General features: G+C 41.4%; 1 protein-coding gene across 1 annotated transcript in view; it reads right to left on the bottom strand.

Annotated features, from left to right (window-relative positions):
• Positions 1-13,411, bottom strand: part of TMEFF2 (transmembrane protein with EGF like and two follistatin like domains 2) — a 1,119,215-nt gene that overhangs the window by 230,628 nt on the left and 875,176 nt on the right. Inside the window, exon 6 of the mRNA XM_063934150.1 lies at positions 5,483-5,631. Within this exon, the coding sequence (XP_063790220.1) occupies positions 5,483-5,631 (149 nt within the window). The remainder of the gene's footprint in view (positions 1-5,482; positions 5,632-13,411) is intronic.

Here is a 13,411-nt window from a genome sequence, read left to right as displayed (position 1 = left end):
GTTACAGTGTCGCACAAATAAATCAGAAATATATATAATAATTACACACTGTGGTTGACTACACCGACAGAATTGCACAATGCGTTTATGAGTTTATGACCTGCAGTGTCACAGTACTTATGAAAATAAAATACAATTGTATAGTATACTTAAGTACAGCACAAACAAAAAAATAGATTTTTTTTATAATTATAATTTTAGGCTTTTTGTTTTTAGCTTTTATTATTTTAATTTTACACTGGGGCGGAGCCCCTGGACGGACGGACGGACAGATTACCCCTTTCAGATACAGCAGACAGAGCACCACTTTCAAATACATAATAGAAATATATTTTTGGCTTTGGATTACACACAGATACATAGCAGTAATGTACGGCAGCCGCAGTACTAGTCGTCACTGAGTGATGAACCAATAGAAATATATGTTTTGCTTTGGATCACACACAGATATATAGCAGTAGTGTATGGCAGTACTGTCAATCATCACTGAGTGACGCACCAATAGAAATATATTTTTTGTTTTGGATCACACACAGAGTATATAAAGCAGTAGTGTACGGCAGCCACTGTATTAGTAGTAGAGTGATGCACCAATACAAATATTTTTTTTTGCTTTGGATCATACAAAGAGGATATATAGCAGTAGTGTACGGCAGTACTGGTAGTTGTCACTAAGTTACGCACCAATAGAAATATATATTTTTCTCTGGATCACGCACAGAGGATATATAGCAGTAGTGTACAGCAGTACTGGTAGTTGTCACTGAGTTACGCACCAATAGAAATATATATTTTTCTCTGGATCACGCACAGAGGATATATAGCAGTTGTGTACAGCAGCCGCCTTACTAGTAGTCAGAGTGACGTACCAATAGAAATATATTTTTTGCTTTGAATCACACACAGATATATAATGGAAGTAGTGTACGGCAGCCACAGCACTAGTAATCAGAGTGATGCACCAATAGAAATATATTTTTGCTTTGGATCACACACAGAGGATATTAGCAGTAGTGTATGGTATTACTAGTAGTCACTGAGTGATGCACCAAATAGAAATATATTTATTTCTCTGTATCACACACAGAGGATATTAGCAGTAGTGTACGGTATTACTAGTAGTCACTGAGTGAAGCACCAATTAGAAATATATTTATTTCTCTGTATCACACACCAAGGATATTAGCAGTAGTGTACGGTATTACTAGTAGTCACTGAGTGATGCACCAATTACAAATATATTTATTTCTCTGTATCACACACAGAGGATATATGTACCAGTAGTGTATTGCAGCCGCAGTACCAATGTAATATATTTATTTCTCTGTATCACACACACACAGGATATTAGCAGTAATGTGATGCATGACTGTACACAGTCACACAGCCCCTTATAGACAGAGAACACCTGGCCCTGACTCCTGACCTATACACAGCCACAGTATGCTATATGCAGTGCACTAGTATTCAGAGACCTAACACAGCAGCCACAGATCAACTGAACTCTCCTGCCTCCTGCAAAACAACAACCCCTCTGCCAGTGTCGGACTGGGGCATAAAGGGCCCACCGGGGAAATGCAGTGAAAGGGGCCTATACTTAAGGGTTTGGCCACCCTACAAAAGGGGTGTGGCCATCCTCCCAGAGGCTTGAAATGCACAATAGTCTAGTGCAGTGTAATGCAACATATCTACCAAGTATAATAGAAGTGCACAGTCTGGAACCTGATCCCTAGAAGAAGGAGTGGGCCCTCAGGCAGTGGGGCCTACCGGTGATTTCCCTGGTACCTCTGTGGGCCAATCCGACCCTGCCCTCTGCTCCACAATAATTCTCTCCTGCCATCCTTCCCTTAACAGCACACAGAGAAGGAACACTCTCTGTTCTGCCCCCCTTCCCTTTCTGTAACAGCACAAAGCTTTCTGATACAGCACAGAGCTCATACAGAACAGAAGGAATACTCTCCTGCCCCCTTTTTCTGCCCGCCTTCCCTTTTTTGTAACAGCACAGAGCTTTTTTTAACAGCACAGGGCACACACAGAAGGAACAAGTCTTTACTGTGTGTACACTCTCCAAGTCCGGAGTGAAATGGCAGCGACACATGGCTCCTTATATAGAATCCAAAACCTGCAAGCCCCGACAGAGGGATGTTGACATATTGCCTCATTTTCGGATCCGAGTTAGGAGTGCAAAACCGAGCCTGACTCGGATCCAGGCTCAGATCTCAAAGTTTGGGGGAGTTTGGTTCTCAGAGATCCGAACCCGCTCATCCCTAGAAAAAGTCACAGATTAAGCATAACAGTGCAATGCACAAGGCATTGTGTGGGTCACTGGTATCAGACTTCTGTCTTTTACTCTTTTTACTCTCTGTCACTATTGAGGGTACCTATGTATTGTATATTTATCACATTAGTTTTTCAAATAAAACATATATTTTGTTAAAAAGTCTCTTGCGGGAAGCTTGGTGTTACAAAGTCACAAAGTCTGAGACACATCAAATAGGGCTATATGGCGCAATTTGAGGATAAATATATGTGGACACATCTATAGTCAGTGGCGTAACTACTGCCCCCGCAGGTGGTTTGGGGGAGATGGTGGCTTGGGTGCACCAGTGCTGTTCAGTAGGTAACGGATGCTGACAGAGTGACAGTGACTGATGCCTCATTCCACCTATAGCAGGCATCAGCTGCAACTGGCCACCTAATCAAAAAGAGTTGAGGGCAGAGCTGCTTGCGTGTGTGTGTGTTAAATAGAGACAGTCTCACTATCTCAGTCTGTCTGACACAGGGACAGTGTGAGGAGTTGATGGAGCCTTTGACAAGTGGGCGCCGGGGCTGGCAGCATGGTGCGTTGACTGTCCAACATAATGTGTCAGGGGCTTTGTGGTGTGTGGCATAATGTATCATGGGCAGTACAGTGTGTGGCATCATGCATCATGTGCATTGTGGTGTGTGGCATAATGTGTCACGTGCATTACAGTGTGTGGAATAATGTGTCAGAGGCATTGTAGCATGTGGCATAATGTGTCATGGACATTATGTTGTGTGGCATACGGTGTAATGGACATTGCCGTGTGTGGCATAATGTGTCATGGGCATTATGGTGTGTGGCATATTGTGTATTGGGCATTATGGTGTGTGGCATAATATGTAAGGGGTATTACAGTGTGTGGTATAATGTGTCACGAGCATTGAGGCATGTGGCATAATGTGTAAAGGGCATTTTGGTGTTGCATAATGTGTAAGGGGCATTACTATAAGGAGGAAAAATAAATAATGTAAGGGGCATGAATGAGGATTTATTTTTTCCTGTGGTGGCCAATGTCTGGGTGTGCAGGTTGTAAAACTGGGGAATAAGGTAGTCTTTTCCTGAAATGCCACGCCCCTTGCAGTGAGGCCACAAACCCTTTTTGGAGCGTGCATGCCTAAGGTTCACACAAATTCTTTACTTTTCACATGGCAATGGGGGTGGGGCGCCAAAAGCTTTCTTGGCAGGGGGGAGCAAAATTTATAGTTACGCAACTATCTGTTGTCACGTACAATTAGACCAGTACATACATTCAGAGAGGTGTAGTGTACAGACGTAGCCACGCGCATCGTGGCAATATCTGCGTCAAGTGCTCACTCTCGCCTTGCATGCACGCAGTCGTGCCTAACAAGGCGCAATCACACTGAGATGTAGCCAGGATGAGCGTGACTACATCTGTATCTCAAAATAGCACTTGATGGCTTGTGCTACAAAATCCAAAGATTAAGATGACTATCTGTGGTGCTATTGTATTTAGACATGTGCTGATTGCATATTGACAATTCCAGATTAAACTACTATTTCATTAGCTTCATAGCCATATATGGTAGAAATGGTGGGGGATTTTTATGTATTTTCTTTCATTTAATTTGTATTCTGGATTTTTTTGTTTTTTTTTTTCAACATGATAACTGTTGACCATTTGTGCCCAAATTAGAGGCATCACTGGACATAGAGCCTGATTCAGGGCTGATCGCTGCTACAACAGCGATCGCTCCCTGAAGCTTTTTCTTCTTATGTGCACTGCGTATGTGCTACCAATGAGATGTGATTGACAGGCAGAGGTGGTAGCGGGACAGGAGGGGGCATGCCAATGGCATTAGAATGCCGTTGGGGGGGCACAGTCCAGACAATGTAGGCATGTCCGGACCATTGTTAGGGTGGGCTGTCACACGCAGCCGCTATGACCCAAAACATGGCGAGTACAACTAGGCTTCGCAGGCAGGGAGCTACTTGCCGTGTGCAAAACATCACCGCCATGCGATGCTTTCGCACCTGTGCGGGGGGATAGGGCCTGACATGCTGGGCAGACTAGCCCAGTGCTGAGTGTCCCCTCGCATGTCAGAGAATCTGATCATAGATGTGCTAGTTTTAGCACATCTAAGATCATCTCTGATTACCCCTATAGTCATGCTCCTTGAGGTGCTTTGGGAGAACCATTGTGAAAAAAAAACAAGTTGATATAGTATGTGCACTTGATTCATACATTTTCTCCTGTATTTGTTACATAGCTGCCTGAACAGTGCAGCAACTTTGGCTGACTTGTTAGCCACAAATACTGGTACTATTAGTACTTGGTGAGTTATGTTACGCAACAACAATTACAATAATTACATAATTACATTATTAGTTAGCTTGAGTTTGCAGAGTCACCATTTATAGCCAGCCGATGTAATATGTTAAAAAAAAGTAATACTCATGCATGCACATATTTCGAAGTTGGGACATCTTAATTGTATATATTTAGAAGCAAAAAAAAACACCTGTAACAGTATATTAAAACAATCTGCTAACAAGTGCTAAAAACTGTCTAATTCCCACTTATGTAAGCTTTCAATACCTTATTGCTTTCCTCTTTGATTGTTTGAAAGACCATGTAAAGGTCTAAAATGGATAACATTCATGGCCACAATTTGGTATTAGAATAAGGGGATTTAATCCTTCTGTTCCTCATTGAGACAGATCTGCACATAGATCACTGCATGAAGCTCATGATTTCCTATAAACTGTGAGTTTGGGAGCAGGACCCTTTTTAAAGAGTAAAAAAAAAATGATTTGCTAAACAATCTAAGCTCTGTCCCACTCTCCACAGGTCTAAGAAAGCCTGAATAATGCTACGGGGCCTAATCTAACTTAATCAGCAAATAAATAAAAAAAAATAGTCCATCAGAAATCCATTCTGCGTGCGCCACTGGTCCCCTCTCCATTGCTGTGATTGGAGCCGTTGGTGATGGTGCTGGAGGGGGGTGCCCACTGTCAGTGCACATGATGGAGATGAAACAGATCACCCTCAATTATTATATAAATGAGGTGTACAATAGGTTCATGCAATACAAAATGCACTTTTATACATAAAGTTGCAACCGACAAACAGACCAAACAAACATTTATCAATCTCACAATTGTTTCTGTATAAAAATTGGAAACTGCCTTCAAAATGAATTCTGCTACAGACATTACCTTGACATCGACCCAGATACTTGACTTCAATTTTCTCCTGTTTCTGGCATGATGCCTCTTTGATTTGACATGGATTATCGTAAGATTTCCCATCGGAAGCACACACTGGATTGAAGCTGATGTGGGAGCAGTCGATGTTACATACACACCTAAGAAACATTATAGTAGTTTAAAATTAATACTGCACAAATTAAAACAACAAAACTTTTGAACAAACTTAAACATAATTTTATTATAAGGAAATAAATAAACTTTTTTTTTTTTTTTTTTAATAAGAAACCAAAATGTAAGTTGTACTTATTCTTCTAAAATAAAGAATGGTTTAAAATAACATTGTAACATTTAAAAAATTTCTATCAATATTCTGTCAATGAAAATTGTTGAACCTTTAACTATGCCTATTGTTCAATACCAATAAACTGTACCGTACAATTAATATTATTGTGTAGTGTATATTGGATGCAATCATTGCTATTCTTTAATTTTTCTCTGGCTTTTCTAAAGAGAAAAAAGTACAAGATGTGTGCCAATTACAGGTCACAGGTCTTTGCGATGACTTCAAATACTGTACCAATAATAATTTATATTAAGGAGTCCATTTTCTTCAGATTATTCACATTTTTCTAATAAAGGTATCACATCAGAACACTCTGATTATACAAATATGTGCAGAAGTTTATACTTGTGTGGAATTGGTTCATAGTCATATAAGTGGAGGGCTTAGAATACAAAATTATTACATTATAACCAATTTTATAATGCGCCAAAGTTCACAAAAACTGCTGGTGATGTGTCACTGGTATCCAAAATTGTTAAAATGTATATACTGTATATTTATAATATTGCTATTAGCTTAGTTAGGATTACTATAAATAAGAAATCATAAATCAAGTTCATGCAAGAGAAATAAAAGCAGATGTACTGTACAGTAGCAAATCAATATGTTCCATATTTAGGTAAAATGGGCATTTACATAAAGATTATTTTACAGTACATTACTTGTATATTTTACAGTTGGGAGCAAAGCAAATTAAGGGGCAACTTTGCATCTGGAAAATTCACATTGCAATACTCGTGTAAATGCATTTTTTTTCCATTATGTACTAATGCCAGCTTTTGCATGTAACTTACAAATAAGGGACAGCCTTACTTTTTAAACTGCAATATATCTTTGAACTAGAATGTGCCCCCTCCTCCCAACTCTAAACATGTCTACACATTTTAAATTTGTCTTCCTGCAGCGCAACATGATTTTACCAAGATGCAGAAAATTGCACCTTGTAGCTGGATTTATTCCGAACTCTAAATGATTCCAGAAGACTAATCATGTATGCCTGAGCCAGTCAGTTTGGCTGAGAAGGGGAAATCAAATATGCACACTTTTAGGAACTATGTAGTTATAACGGTACAAAAGGGTTGCAACTTTCAATTCTTTCTTGTTTATGTATTTATTTACTATGTGATTCCCATAAAAAAATTAACTACAGTAACAATTTAAATCTTAAATAATATTGCACCACTGAACGTTACTGTACATTAGCATTTAGCACAACATGAGTTTCTGGTTGCCATGCACAGAAAGACGGTCATAAAGTGGGGCTGATTCAGAGGTGGATGCTAGTTCGATTTGTTTTGCAGTTGGCCAATGTTTATAGATCTGCACATCTGCAGCAGCTGCACTGGGTATGTGTAGATGCAGGAAGGTGATGTCCCTAGTAATGTCCCAAAAGCTGCAACATGATGAACATGCTGCTAGCATTTAGGCAATGGCAGAGAGTGTTGCAGAAAACAGGAACACTTCGCTCCAGGTATCGACTCTTGTAGGGTGCTATAGGCCATGATTCAGTATCCACTGTTACACTGCACTGCTGCTATACTGTCGTGGAGAGTAAAACAGACGCCAGGGAGAGATTAGGAGGACTGTGCTCCTGCACCATCTGATCACGGCGAATACACTGGATTGCTGGTATGTGATGTCATGCTTCAGTACCGGCCGCACTAGCTAGGGAAATGTAAGAAAATATTACCTAAGCCTAGATCCTGGTGGTATGTTATAGGGAAAGGTAGGGAAAGAGAGATCACCTAATTTCCAGCTCTCAGTGTTGTGAGGTCCCTATGAGCAATTTGAAAAGGGCTATAAAAAAATCATTAATTTGATTGCTGGCTACCCAGTCTTATCCCCTGGTGTCCCAGTAAAGGACTCACCCAAACTGCCCCCCACCCCCACCCCCAGCCTCTTGAACAGGGTTCAGTATGATTTACCAGCAGCCAGGATGCCAGCCGTCAATATACAGACAGCGGCATTTCGTCTGCCAGTATGTGCGGGGCAAGTGCAAAGAGTCCCCTCGAGGGCTCACTGTGCTCGCCACCTTGCGGGCTCAGTGGCTCGCTGCGCTCGCAACAGGTACTCTTTCTGCTCTATGGGTGTCGTGGACATCCATGAGTGGGAATTGTCCTGTTGAACCAGTATTCTGGCTCCCGGCATTACCAGCTGTCAGGATTCTGGTGTTGTTATCCTGAACGCTGGGATCCCAACATCCAGTAAATTAAACTTATACCCTGGAACACACTCGTATCCCAACCTACACCCCCAACCTCCAGAACCCTACCGACCCATGGCCCCTAGACATACAGTACTCACCCAACCCAGAGACATACACTACTGCCCTTCCCCCTCCACCAGATCTTGTGCTGGAAGCTAAACTTCCAAATAAACATCACTCTAGGGGGACAGAGCCAAACATGGTAGTAAGTGCTAGGGCAATGTGTTTTATTTCTTCCTGTGAGTGCCAATGTGTTTTATTTACTTTTCCTGTGGGGGGCAATGTGTTTTTTTCCTGTGGGGGCCAATGAGTTTTTTCCTGTGGGAGCCAATGTATTCCATTTTTTCCTGCAGGTGCTAATATGTTTTTAAATTATGTTGGGTGCAAATGTTTTTAATTTCCTGTCAGGAACTAATGTGTTTTATTTTTCTGTTGGAGCCAGTAGGGGCCAATGCATTTTATTTTTTCCTGTCAGGAGCCAAAGTATTATTTTCCTTTTGGGGGTCATTGGGTTTTATTTTTTTTACTATTTGAGGCCAATGGGTTTTTTTTTGCCTCGATGGTGTTTGTACAGAGTGGTAGTACAGATTCAGATGCATGCACCAACAAGTGTATTAGACATGTGTTGGGTGTTCCTAGCCACTTACAGTTGCTTGGATAATCTGATGAATGTGTAACATAGTATGGACATGTTGTTAAGTGGCTGTGTAGAGAGATGCCGAATTGCTCACATTGGAGGCTATACTCAGATGGATGACCTGTGCATAGCATATGACTGATGAAAGATTTAATGGTGCGAAAGCTGTTAACTAGTGCTGGTGACTGCTATCATCATCGTCAGAGTGTATCTATTCTAGCCCTAAGACACCTGCATGTGACAAGTAGGGGATTATGCTTCTCTGTAATTACATACCCACACTGTACTCAGTCTACATCAGGTCACCCCTTTTCCCCCTAGTCCTGCTTCTCCAGTCACAAGTCTGTGCAGATGTCAGATTGACTGATGCATGCCTGCATCATACTACAGTATGTGCATGTGGCCTCCGTGCAGAATCAACCTGTATATTTTATACTCTGCACTCTGGCATAAGTCCAACTCACCATCATCCCTTTTCTATTTATTTTTTTGTTAACATTTTAATTTTCCTTGTTATTGTTTAGGTGTCACAATAGATAAAAGTAAATTTGCTCTTACCAGCATTTATCAATCAATGTAAGCTGGATCTAATAGTAACTGGCAATCCAATGTTATAATGATCCAGTTCAGCTCATTAATGCAGACAGGCAGAGCAGATCTGATTTAGGTTGCTACTTTTCCCCAGCCACCCTCTCGCTAAAGAATTCTTAGTAATGTTTCAATGTGTTGTTACCGGATTTCCTTTTTTATTGTGGAAGTGTCATGTGCTTGGCATTACAGACATATATAGCATTTAGTTTGAATGCTGTGTGCAGCAAATGAGGGGGGCCAGGAAAAACACAATACAGTATTTATGAAACATAAAGTACAGCGTGCCCTGAGGTCCAATTGCTATTATGTTGTCAATTGTTGATACAAATTTTGTAAATTAAGTAAATGACTATTATAATTCATCATCCTTAACAACTAAAACCTACCCCACTTTCAAAAGGTTCTCTCAAGCAAGTTTTACTGGTGTACTTCCAGTTTCATTTTTCTCGGTTCACCTTCTCTCAAGCCCCAGGTTATTGGACTAAATATCCTATCTGTGCCTATGTACAATGAATCATCTTGTTAGGCAAGCCATCCTGTCACATAAGAGCCCATGGGCAATCTAGCTGAACATGCCAATTCCCCTTAGTGTTTGTCACTTGAAGTACGGTCTTTTGCACTTGACCACTTTTGTGCTGGAGAATTAAAGAAACATATCTTGGCCAGATTGATTTTAAGAGATTGCTTTTTCCGATGAACGCTTTTCAGCTCCCAGACACAGTGTCTGGGTCCTATATCTCCTTAAATGATTCAGTTACACATTTTAATGTGGCCATGGCAAAGCATGAAATGCAGTCTCTTATAGTGCAACTAACATTCTATTCAGTAAAGCAACCACTAAGGGGCATAGTTATCATTACTGTCTTTTTACAAAAATAATGAGAAAATTATTTTTTTCCCAGGATAAAAGTTTTTCATTAATTTATTACATGTATTTTAGAAGAGATTCACAAAAATGTCTTCCATTAAATAAAATTGTTGCTGTTACCCCATTTGTAATGGGAAATGTGGTAATTCTGAATTTACCAATATCCAATCTGGAAATGGCATTCCTTTCTCTTTCTGGCTGTTTGTTTTAAATAATTACATATAGTAAAACTAGAAGATTACTGGTTATATCTCTAGTTCAGTTTTGTGGCTGGTCATGGCCAGGTGCAAATACCAGTTGATGATGATGATGATGATGATAATAATAATAATAATAATAATAATAATAATAGTAATAACAATGAACGTTACCACAACTAGAGCACTGCTTGTGATTGGCTGATTGTGAATGGCAGGAGATGCTGATGGTGCTTTCTTCATTGCTCCCACATATATTATGCTGTTATGTGCATACTGTGTTTTAGCAAAGACTCAAAAATTCTACACTAGACAGAGAATTGTTTCTGTTGTTTAAGAGTAGAATTTGAAGTTTGAAAATTTTATATTTTTCAGTGCAGTTTATTTTCAGTAAATTGCGCCCATTTTGTGTCCAACTCTGCTTCAACCCCAATATCACTATGGGGGTAATTCCAAGTTGATCGCAGCAGGATTTTTTTTTAGCAATTGGGCAAAACCATATGCACTGCAGGGGAGGCAGATATAACATGTGCAGAAAGAGTTAGATTTGGGTGGGTTATTCTGTTTCTGTGCAGGGTAAATACTGGCTGCTTTATTTTTACACTGCAAATTAGATTGCAGATTGAACACACCCCACCCAAATCTAACTCTCTCTGCACATGTTATCTCTGCCTCCCCTGCAGTGCACATGGTTTTGCCCAATTGCTATCAAAAATCCTGCTGCGATCTACTTGGAATCACCCCCTATGAGTCAGAATTTAATTAATTGTTATAGAAGATGATACTAATGCAACAGCAGAACTGGCACCAATTAGATAGATTTCAGTGTAATAAATCCTTATGGAACCTAGGCTATATTAAATAGATAATACCCCCACCAGTCAGTTTGTTCATTACCCAATCATCTGCAGTGAGTGTTGTTCATGTCATGTTAAAAAGCATATAAATGCATAATTTATCTACTATAAACAGAAAAGTAAATATAGCATGCAAAATTCCAAAATAAATAGCCATCCATGCTTGCCTATGTTGCATGAAGTAATAAAACTATAATGGTGGTAAGTGTAGTTATTACAAGAGCTACTAGATATTTTGGTACCCTGGGCAAGACAGAAGCATTGGTGCCCCCCCCCCCCCCCCCCCATATTTTTCAAACAGGGACATAAGGGCACATTACAGCAGCAGAGTTCCCCTTTTTAAACATTAAGCAGGCAGAGTCACCCTTTTTACACATTATGGCAGCAGAGTCCCCCTTTTTACACATTACAGCAGGCAGAATCCCCCTTTTTACACATTAGTCAGGCAGAGTCTGAGAGAGAGAGAAATAGAGAGAGAAAGTGAAAGTATTATACTTACCTGTGACTACCTCTGTCAGCACACCTGGCATGTGAGAGACACACAGAGTCAGTGAAGACAGTTACTGTCTTGCCAGTACATTATCTCGACCACTCCTCCATGGATCAGCCACCGCAATAATTCCCTCCTCCCAGGTCTGGCTGCTGCTGTAAACACCCCTCCACCCACCCAGCGACCGCCACCACTAAACCCCCCCTTCCCCTCAGGACTTGCTTCAGAGCGGTCTGAGCTGCTCTTCTTCGAAGTGCGGGTGGCCATGGCAGCGGAGGAGGATGTCTCCATGCGTGTAACATGGTATGGAGCTGCTGCGCCCACTAGTTAAAACTCTACCATCCTCCACGCAGCTCCCTGCCAGAAGGAGCAGGAGGCATGTCCTGGCTCTGTGTGTTCAGCGCGCTCCTGGAGTCAAGGGAGGGGGAGCACTGCTGCTGCCTCCTGTAAAGTATATCAGCAGCTGCGCATCCAGCAGAGAAGGAGCTGGGCGTAATGCTGCTATGATATATTATAGGTAGTACTTAGCACTGCTGCTGGCAGCCTAACCCTAACCCTAAAACTGTTGAAAAAAATTCTGTCAACATTCTATTGTTGACATTCACAATGTAAAAATTTTGTTATGTTGACATTCTGTCATAGTTAATATTATGATAAAATGTATAATTCAAGTGCACAGTCTGGAATGAACCCTATAGGAGTAGGGCTGGCAGACAGTGGGGCCTACCGGGGGGTTTTCCCTGTACCCTTGTGGGCCAGTCCGACCATGTCCATGGCTCATTTTAACACAATTTATCACAGCACAATGTATTACACTACCCTTCTACTTGTTATGCACACCAGTGCCTGCAGGAATGTACTGGTGTTAGAACTGTTATACACACCAGTGCCTGCAGGAATGTACTGGTGTCTGAACAGAGAGGGATGCAAAACAAATGAACTCACAGACAGACTGGGAAATATGACATAACGTACACAGAAGGTGATAGGGTAACAAAACCAACACAGAGTGAACAGAGAAGCCCAGAGGCTAAGAAACTGGGTGTCTCCCTAGTATTAGAAATGCTCAGATGGAAAAAGCAAGATGTTGTGTTTTAATACGTAGAGAACCCGAAATGCTGTTGCTAAGGGCAACAGCAAAACCCTAAAGGGTTACCAACGGGTGTGGCAGTAAACTCCTTGGTCAGAGATGGAATAATAGACACAAGGAGAGTCTCCACAATCCTAATTCTCACTTGCAGGGCCCAGGTTCAGCTTACTGCCACTAAACTGACACATGGACGCCCTGCACAGTGAGAGAGGATTATGCAGGCAGGTCTGAAAGTACAGCCACAAACCTGCTGGGTTCACAGAATAGCAAAGGAACCTCAGCAGGCTAAACGACTGACTCCAGTCTTACTGCTAGGTCTGGATTGGCAGAGTGTAGTACCAAATGCCCAGGCCTATTTACAGTAAGCAACAACAAAATACAAAGCTACACAGTACTGGCTAACTTTCAGGAACTGACTAACCAACAAAGATTCAGCAGCATCTGCTTAACCTGAGAAGAGGCCTTATAAAGCAGGTGCTGTCCACGCCCCCCTCAGACCTCACAGACTGTGAGCACAAAAACCAGCACCGGATCCCATGCCTGTAACCACTGCACAGCAAAAGACCCGAACCGGAGTATCAGCTGCGCTCAGGTGACTCCGCTAGCACTTGTCTCCCGGTTGCCATGACGACGTGGCAGCACAGGGCAGGAGACCC

Source organism: Pseudophryne corroboree, chromosome 7, assembly GCF_028390025.1.
Source record: "Pseudophryne corroboree isolate aPseCor3 chromosome 7, aPseCor3.hap2, whole genome shotgun sequence".
Classification (NCBI taxonomy): Eukaryota; Metazoa; Chordata; class Amphibia; order Anura; family Myobatrachidae; genus Pseudophryne; species Pseudophryne corroboree.
The sequence above is the reverse complement of the archived record's forward strand: the minus strand, read 5'-3'. Positions and strand labels throughout refer to the sequence as shown.